The sequence below is a fragment of the Python bivittatus genome, unplaced genomic scaffold (assembly GCF_059951505.1).
Source record: "Python bivittatus isolate LINGU-HERP-01145 unplaced genomic scaffold, Pbiv_v1 ctg000480_np1212, whole genome shotgun sequence".
In the NCBI taxonomy this organism is placed as follows: Eukaryota; Metazoa; Chordata; class Lepidosauria; order Squamata; family Pythonidae; genus Python; species Python bivittatus.
This window is the reverse complement of record NW_028277075.1, coordinates 529,812-539,710: the sequence shown is the minus strand read 5'-3', so window position 1 is coordinate 539,710 and position 9,899 is coordinate 529,812. Positions and strand designations below refer to the sequence as shown.

The following is a 9,899-nucleotide window of genomic DNA, read 5'->3' as shown; positions in this document are numbered from 1 at the left end:
GCCAAGGGGAAAATGACTGGAAATAAGGAAAGTTTGGGAAACATAAATTTGTTATACATAGTAAAACAACATATTCTTGGGGTTTTTGAACAATCTGATTTAATTAGTTAATTGCTTGTTTTTTAAACTGATGCATAAGTTCAAAAAGTGATTTATGACTAATAGCTAAGCATGCAGGTCTATTGAATTCTAATGGTTTCTAAGGACTGGTGGCTGCTAGTTAGAAGATCTGTTTGGGTTAACACTGAATAGATAATCAGGCAGTTGGAATAAATAAATAAATAAATAATAATTGAGCTAGAAAGCAAATTAATATGGAAAAACCCAGATTTAGGAAATCATTTTCAAAACAATGCAATGTTGCTTTGAGGAAGTGAGGCTGTTTTATAAACTAACACTACTACATCACAAAAAGTAATTAAAAATTTAAAAAGCAGCAGATGAAACATCAAAATATATAATTTCACACCTGATTTGAATTTTTTTTTTCAAAAGCCAGGAAATATAATTCCAGCAATGAACATATAAAATCCACAATTCATAATCATAAAAGAAATATTTGACCTATGAAACATTTTTACATCTATGGTTGAGGAAAAAAAATGGACAATATTTCTGGGCTTGTTAACTAATATGTAATACCAGATCTGTGTACACCATAGAAATGTTTTTATATATTATATATTTATTATAATCATTTATATATTACATATTTACTCAATTTATTTATGTTATGCATACATAATTAACAAAACAACCTTTAAAGTTAAAAAAATGTTAGTATCAATGCCATTCTTTATTGGGAAAGAATTAAATCTAGAATGTTATGTGTTGGGTCCCTGATATATTAGACAATCCTTTATAAATCAAATTTATGACAACACAGCTCAACTAAACTACAGTCCCTACTTAAGGACACATTGATCAAGGGAGCTAAGTTTCAATGTCACCAAGAGACAGAAATGTCAATACTGCAGGAGGACCTGTTAGTAATCTTGGCCATAATTTTTCTACAGGAAGCAATGAACTACTATTATTTATAGCGTACTGCAATTTGCCTAAAATGTGGCAGCCATTCAGACGTTGCAGATATCATCAATTTCCAGAGGCCAGATCTCAAAGGGAACTTCAGAATAATGCTCCAAGGTAGCATTTGTTTTATTATTCTGAAACATTTTATTGTGCACTATGAACCTGTAGGTGTCAAAACTAGGATTAAATTCTGCACAATTATAATGAATCAAGGCATCCTTAGGCCTGAGTTACAGTTTTGATTGATTACGTTCCCTCAAGTTGTTGTCAGTACTTAGTGACCACATAGATAGATTTTCTCCATGACAATCTGTCCCTAAGCTGTTTCTTCAGGTCTTCCAGCAGTATACCCATCGCCATTGTAACTGAGTCTATCCACCTCACTGCTGGTCCTCCTCTTCTTTTCTTTCCTTCCACCTTTCCCAGCATTAGAGCCTTTTCCAGAGAGCTGGGTCTCCACATAATGTGTCTGAAGTAAGATAATTTGAGCCTGGTCATTTGTACCTTGAGTGAGAACTCTGGGTTGATTTGTTCGATGATCCATTGGGTTTTTTTCTTGGCTGTCCATGGTATTCTCAAGAGGTTTCCCCAACACCAACTTTTGAAAGCGTCAATACTCTTCCTATCCTGCTTCTTCAAAGTCCTACTTTGATTTCCACAGAGTGTCACAGGGAATACCATGGTTTGCATGATTCTGATCTTTGTAGGCAGAGACACATCACAGCATTTTCCAAGGCCTTCATGGCTCCCAAGTGCTGGTCTGTGGTGTATTTCTTGACTGCTTGTTCCTTTAACTTAGATGACCCTAAAGAACAGAAAGCAACATCACTTTGATATTTTCATTGTTAGTTCTAAGGCTGCTTGTTGTACTTGTCATTTGTTTGGTGTTCTTTATATTTAATTAATTCCCATTTTTTCACTGTGCTCCTTGACTTTTATTACTAGAGCTTGCAGATACTTTCACACAAATTGGGAACAACTTATTTATTTATAGCAAGTGCCCATGTTGGAGACAGGAGGTAGCAGCTGTCTGACCTTGGCTTACCTAGAAAGCTAAGCAGTGTTGACTTGGTTAGTATTTGGAAGAGGGATTATCTGCAAAGTCCTGGGCTGTAGACTAGACTGGGAAATTGAAAAAAACATACCTGGAACTACTTCCATACATACTGAGAAAACAGAAGTGATCTATTCAGGGAGGTTAGTAGGACTCAAGCTCAACGTGAAAGAAATTTTGAGCCTTAGTACTGAGGGCTGCATGTTAATGTTACAATCACATGGGCAGTGTTAACTGTGTCTCTTTTATGAGATTCTTTTCCATGCAAGTTCATCAGTTATATGCAGCTTTCAGCATTAGGGAATTCTGCCACACGAAGGCTGTTTCTATGCTTCTCAGGGTTAATGGCAGGGTTTGCAAGTTGCATGAATCAAAATGGGTTTTGGTTTGGTTTTATACAAAGTGCAAACCCATCTGTTATATTTTGGAAGTCCACAATTTATGGTTTAGTCTCTTCTGCAAGCCCAACAATTTGTGGTATATTTCATAAACTTTAGTTAAACAAACCATGGTTTAGCATAATGCATAAACTAGGTCTTCATATGAAAGGGATTCTCCCAGACTAAACATAAAAAAAAGTTTGCAGGAGCTTTAAATCAAGGGATTTATTTGTCAATTCACAAATCACCATGCAGAATCTGGCTCCCTGATTGTCTTTCCTTTTGGAGGATTCCATCTGGAAGAGATAAGAGCATAATCTTATAGATTACAGTAGATTACAAACTTCTCCAGGATCTGGAAAAGTTTGAGCCTCACCTCTAAGCATAATCTGGAAAGACAGGTGAATATGATGGCGAATTATTTCATATGCCCAGAAAGGAAAATCCTCCTAGCAATAAATTAGCACTAGTTTGGTTAACTAAATGCCATATTAAATCTCCCAACCCCACCAGTACAACCCTTGTCTCCTTTCAGGCTATTATTTCCCTTTGACTTCCTGAACATTGCCTGAGATTTAAGAATGCAAAGCTGCTTTTGCTCACACTGGGACCCAGATCACTAATTTCAATCAGCCTCACATTTGTAACAATTTTGCTCACTGCAGAAGGTTGATTAGATTCATTGGGAATGACAGCGGCCAAATGTCCTGTGGCAGAAGGGAATGAGTCTTTGTAAAAGCACTAATTTTGATGGAAGAGATTAGGAGAGAGAAAACCAGCAGTTGGTAAAACAGAAAGTATTTTTCCCCCTCCAAATTAAAACCTGATTGCTAGTGGACCAATTAAAGCTTCCCTGGACGAAGTTTTATATACAGAGAAAGGATTTTAGTTCTCTGAAATGTTATTGATCATTTTTGGCAAAAATGAAAATGTAAATCAAATGCAGGGTTCTTCCCTCTTCTCTCCCTTGTTCTGATCAAGTAGAGATTTTGAAAACTTAAACGTATCATCAATCAAACAATTGACAATTTAATCTAGTTGAACCTTCTTTTACTGTGTTCAGGCAAACTGCCAATGCTTTTTTTTTAAAAAAAGTAAATAAATCTGAGCAATTCAGGGTGAGTTTCAGAATGATATGAATAGGGCTGTGCACCTGTTAAGCTTTGGTTCCAGATAGGTGATTTGAAGAAAGCAGGAGGATGAATATGGTTCCTATCTGCTGTTTCTTAAAGCAGCCATATCTTTTCCTGGGATTATGCAGCTGCCCTGGGATCCCTGGAAATGATGTGGCTCTTTTAAAGGGTTGCATATTTGCTGCAATGCCAGTTAGGAGATCTGTGTTAAAAAAAACAAAACCACCAGATACCACTAGATGGCAGCATAGGGTTTAGTTTATTATTGTGTTGCCATCTAGTGGTCATCTGAACTTTTGCAGCCTGGAACTGGTAGTCCTAGCCAATGCATACTCCAAAATACCTTTTGGGATTCAAATGCAAAGGGCAGAGATATAGTCCAATACCTGGAGATCAAATTGTTTTTCTTTCACCCATTCTACCTTTCAAGCCTAGAAGTGACTCCAAGCACACTTGCATAGCGTTACTGCCTCTCCAGTGCTTTAACCTGGCACTGGAAAAAACCCACAATAGTGGGGCCTTTTATATTTCAGGAGATGCCATTATGCTGTTCCTACAGCAAACCCAGCAGTTCCCATGTATGGGAGCTTTCTGATTTGGGGAACAGAATCCAAGGTTCCTTTTACCTCTGAGTAACTATAATAACAAGATTCAACACTTGTATAGCGAATGTTAATTAATGTCATTATTCTTTTGATGTAATCCATAATGTCAGTATTAATATCCACATTTGCTAATGGGTGTAACTGAAGCCAGTAGAGGATAGCCACTTAATAAAGTAAAAGCAGTTTGATCACTTAGCTACTCTGCTGCCACCGACCACATCTGGAGGAAACCTGGCCCTCAGTTTTTCAACAGATGAACAAATTGGTATGAAAGCATCTGTGGGGATTAGCAGCAATTTTTCCCTAAGGCTGAGCAAAATGTATAGGAATACTGAACAAGTATCTTCACCACATCCAAGTCAAATCAGCTAGTCCAGCCTCTCCCAACCCACTACTCTTTGGATATATTTGATTACAGTTCCAATCACCCCTAAATCAGCAATGTGTAGTGAGAATCTTGGGGGACTACTGAGTGGCAATTATGCTGCTTTGCCTTCTGTTCAGTACAGCAGCTATTCAGCGAATAGGTATGCCTATTGCATGGCAGCCATTTTCTTTGAGCACTCCCAGCATGGCTTCAATATGTCAGTGTGCTCATTGATCCCAAAAGAGAGAGAATGAAGAAGACGAAAGCTGCAGTCCAACACATTTGAAAGGTACCATCATGGGGATGGTTTGACCTAGCCTATGAAAGGCTTTTTACTGTGTCTGTCATTTCCTGAGCAATAACATGATGACTCCCTTAAAAGTAGAATATTGATACTTCAAGTTTCTGTATGTATAGAACTAGTAGAACTACAGGAGCGAGACTGTGGGGCAGGTATCCACGGCTCCACTCAGGGAGAAGAGCAGGAAGCTCTCCAAATACATAAATTGATTTAATAAATAAATAGCGGCTCCCTTATTTTTAACTTCTTTTTATTCTCTGTTTTATTTTATTTTATATATGTTTAATGTATTTTACTGTTTTTAGCTTTGTTGTATGCCTCCCAGAGTCGCCTGTGGTGAGATGGGCAGCTATATAAATTGATTAATTGATTGATTGATTGATTAAATAAATAAATAAATAAATAAACAAACTAAATGCTGCCAGCGTATCATCATCATCACACCACCACCACCATCAGTTCAAATGTAATTACATTTATATCCGCAGAATAGTATATGAATTGTTCCTTAAAATAAACACTGCTGTGAGGTAGATTGGGCTGAGCAAGCTACCATGTTTGATTTTAGATCTGAATTTGGGTCTGCTTAGTCCTAGTCCTAGTCCTTCACCCCATGTCATATTGCCCCTTACACTTTACAGCCCTTCCATCATAAAGCCATTAGGTCCCGGGCTTAATATTATTGAAGTGCATCACTCTTTAGGTGGAATTGAAGTCACATGTGCTCTCACATGTGGATATTCAGTTCCTCAGATCTATACCCCCCTCCCTGGCCACCTTGTCTCCAGTTTCTGTGTCCAACTCTGGCCAGAGCCTTAAGTAGCCATGCCCATATATAGGCCTGAATCATGTGGGAAAATGGAAGTCCTTTTAACTGGGATCCCCACTTGGTATCCTGGGGTACTCATGAGCTTTTGGACACTTTCTTTGGCATCTGACAGGTCCCCACTTCACTGTATTTCATTTAAATTTAAAATTATGTTTAATTTGACACAAAATAAAAAATGAAGCTGCAACATGGCCAAGAATGTCTTTGAATTCTACATATACTCCATAAGGGTGTTATGAGACATAAAACCTGCTTAGAAAAAAGACAAAGATAGCTGGGAACATTTTCATGGATTTTGCCTTCTGGTAAATTGGAACATTTGTGGTCATCCTCCTGACAGCCATTTTCTGACTACACTGTTCCCATGGCAGCCATTTTCTTGGGTACTTACAATGTGATCTTAAAATGTCAGTGTACTCCATTGGCCCCAAAGGATTGGGAACCCCTGAACAAGAATTATTACTATATACTTCTGATCAGGGAAGAATAGGAGGTCTTTTTTCTGCCATTTTTATGAGAAAATCTAGAGGCTACTTACCAGTTGAAACCACATCAACACTGTACGCCCATCAGTCTAGCAATAAAGAGCACTGTGAGGTTTGATCCCATTCTTTGGAATCAAGAGGCCTTTCTGTGCTCCTTCATAGCTGCCATGAAATTTGCTGATGGGAGAAATGGTGGGAGGAAATGAGGGATGCTACAGTAACTCTCTTTGGAAAAATTGGATTATCCAGAGCTCTTTCAAATGAGAATACCAGTTATAATTATAGCATCTGCATATCGAGTGTATGTGGCTCTTTGCTGCTGTTCTTCTATATTCTTCAATGGGAACATTCTGAGGGGCTAAGCATTTGATGCAATAGCTATAGTTACCATTCATTTCTATGAAACCCAGTTTGTTTTCAGACTGGCTAATTTATGATTTAGCCAGACCAAAAAACAAAAAACAAAAAGCAAAAAGTAAAAAACCAAACCCTGAATGGAATGAGAAATTGAAACAGTAAATAGGAAGAGCTGAGGCTTGGCTGAGAAGCCTTTTAGATTTAAACAAAATTAGATTATACATTACTGCCAATTTAAGAGTTAACTGATGTTAAATACGCCTTTCGCAATAGCATGAAGGGTTTGTAGGGGGGGAATGAAAACAAGCCTAATTTGGTTTCAAAGCAAATGGAGAATGTAGGTTTAAGCACTTGTCTGCCAAATGCAATTTTTGAGAGTGAAGGAGATCACCGTTTTGCTGCAAAATGCAATTTTAAAGCCTCAATTGATGCTAATGGGAGTTTTCACATCACTATATGAAGCTTGTGTGTGTAAGTGTGTGTTATTTTTATTCTACGGTTGTGATGTGGGAAAGAAATTTAAACCTCATCTTCCTGTATGCTGTAGTTCCAGCCTTGGTTAGGCAGCCACAAGATTCGTTTTAATTTTAAGTACTGTGACATATTTAAGCCCAATTCCCATAGTACAAATGATCCCCTCTCCTAACTTGTAGATTCACCACTGTACACCAATAACATAATACTGGGGATGGCTGGGTTGGTGCTACAGTGGCCTTTTTACAGTCCCTCAAACCACTGCTAAGAAGGCTGGGTGTCTTTCACTTCCTGCCCCACTGCTCTTTTCCTTTTTCCAAGACAAAGTGAAAAAATTAAGAAAAAACGTGTGGTAGTGCAATCGGAGTCACCGCTACTGTGGAGCAGTTGGGAGGGACTCTTATCCATCTTCCACCAATTTCTGTTCATTTGTAACCAGCCAAGGGGGAGAGGTAAAACTGAAACAGCCATAGAGATTAAGTGCCTAGAAAGACTTACTGTCATAGGGCCCCTCTGGGGCTTCATCTTGATCATAAGAGATATAAGGGTCATTAATCCCTCTATATCAGCTATTTCTAGAGCATGGCTGATTGAGGGAATTATGCAAGAATGGTCTGTCTAATGCTAAAGTCTTATTCCACTGGGCTTAGTAGACTGAATTAACCCCTGTCTGATGTACTTGTGATATATTATTCCCCACCATTGGTCTAATTAATTGTGTAATAAGAATGTGGCCTTAATGTCAAATATGCTTAGAGCCTTAGGAGATACACAAGGAGCTGACTTCCAGTTCACTCTCTTCTGAAGCCTACAAATGTATTCTTGAAGACAAATAGGCAGGGGAATAGGCGAGGGATGTGCATGCATAATGTATAGTGTCATCAGGATATCCAGCCTATCCAGGGACCTGCCATTTATTTGTTTATGAAACTTGCTATACTGTTACCTACCGAAGTCACTTGATAGATTACAGTAAAAACAGCCAACATATCTGGACAGCATCATCTGGGGGGAAGGCTGAGTTAGAATACTTGTAGGATATGAGTCCAGAAGTCCTTGTCATGTACAGACCAAATGGATAGATCAAAATAAACTATGTCACATTTGCAACCATTTGTACAGAGGAGACTACGTGGGTGTGTTGCAGCAAAAGTAATAATATTTTGGGTTATTTTTGCAGCACAATCCTATTTGATAGGGATCACATAGTCTCCTTGGGGCCAGGGCAATTGTTTTATTTTCTACACACAACAGACATTTACTATTTCAATTATAATCTATTTATTATATTATTATTATGTACAACAATAAACCAAATCACAATATCCCCAAAACAACAACAATACCCAATACTGAGAACAATCACACAATTGGGACTTAACTGCATATACAGTACTCCAGTTCCAGGATGAGGCACCCTAACATCCTGGCGCCAACAGATGAATGAACATCCAGGTTTTTAAAGCCTTCTTCAAGGCTAACATGGTCAGGGCCAGTTGAATCTTGAGGGGGAGATAATTCCATGGGGCAGGTGCCACAACTGAAAAGGCACACCTCCTAGATCCCGTGAGATGGCATTGTTTCAGGGAAGGGACCTGGAATGTGCCTGCTCTGTTAGAGCATGTGTGATGGGCAGAAACAATTGGAGACAGGTAGTCCTGGAAATATCCCAATCCTGTGCCATGAAAGGCTTTATAGGTGATAACCAGCACCTTGAATTTCACCTGGAAGCTTACTGTGCAGCTTACAAAGTACAGATGTTATAGAGGCATACTGAGGTGTACTCATAACTACTCACACCACTGCATTCTGGACCAATTGTAGCTTCTGCATGGTCTTCAAGGGCAGACTCTTGAACACTTCATTGCAGTAGTCCAACTGAGAGGTGATTAAAGCATGAGTGAGAATGAGCAGATCCTCCCAATCCAGGAATGGGTGAAACTGGTATACTAGATGGAGTTGTGCAAAGGACCTCTGGATTTAGGTCAGCATGCCTTCATATACAAATTGCAGAGGAACTGCAGTGGGAAAGAGGTATGTCTCTGTTTCCTTCTTGTGAGCATCCCAGTAGTATCTGGTTGGCCACTATGAGAAACAAAATGCTGGACTAAAAGAGACTTCTTGGCCTAATCCAGCAAGGCTGTGCAAATGTTCACTGTTTCATCATTCTACCCCAATGTTTTCTTGCAAGTATAGAACTAATTTAAGCTGGAAGATAAAGAGGTGAATATGAACTGCTGCGGAATCAATGATTGGTCACACAATATGCCAAATATGATGAGTTTGAGTCTCCCAGAGTGGGGTGGGTGGGACACAGAATATTTCATTGATGGAAGTTTGCACATTCTTACAATGGTGCAATGACAGCATGTTGTCTTCAGCTTAAACACTCTGACCCTGACTCTCTCTGTCTTCCAATGCTTATCACACAAATAACAGAGCAGCCCTTCTCCAGATGAGTTCTCGGGCGCCGGTTTATCAGCACTTACACAATAACAATCTTTATCCATAGGATCTTGCTTCTTCTTAAAACCAATCACTTGCTGAAGCCTGTACATAATGGAAGCTACATGAGGGAGCAGCAGATGTTCTTGTTTTGTGATGGGTACTGTGTGTTTCTCTCTCCTCCTCTTCTTCCTGAGGTCAAATTACTGTTGTTTTATTTAAATATCTACTATGGGAGCAAGACTGTAAGGGGCAGAGTTGTGAAAGTGGTGATAATATGAGAAATGATGGAATTGTATTTAGTATTTCAAAGATGTATGCTAGTTTCTCATTTCAGGATCCAAGCTGACTCTTGTTGTTGTCCAGAATAACATTGCCTTGGTAAGAGGAGAAAGACTGAAGGCAAGAGAGGGGGTAATACGTAAAGTCATGTCACA

General features: G+C 38.8%; 1 protein-coding gene across 1 annotated transcript in view; it reads right to left on the bottom strand.

Annotated features, from left to right (window-relative positions):
• Positions 1–794: 794 nt before the first annotated feature.
• The window catches only part of PRIMA1 (proline rich membrane anchor 1), an 81,645-nt gene continuing 72,540 nt past the window's right edge, over positions 795–9,899 (bottom strand). Inside the window, exon 5 of the mRNA XM_088145211.1 lies at positions 795–1,837. Within this exon, the coding sequence (XP_088001337.1) occupies positions 1,828–1,837 (10 nt within the window). The 3' untranslated portion in view covers positions 795–1,827. The remainder of the gene's footprint in view (positions 1,838–9,899) is intronic.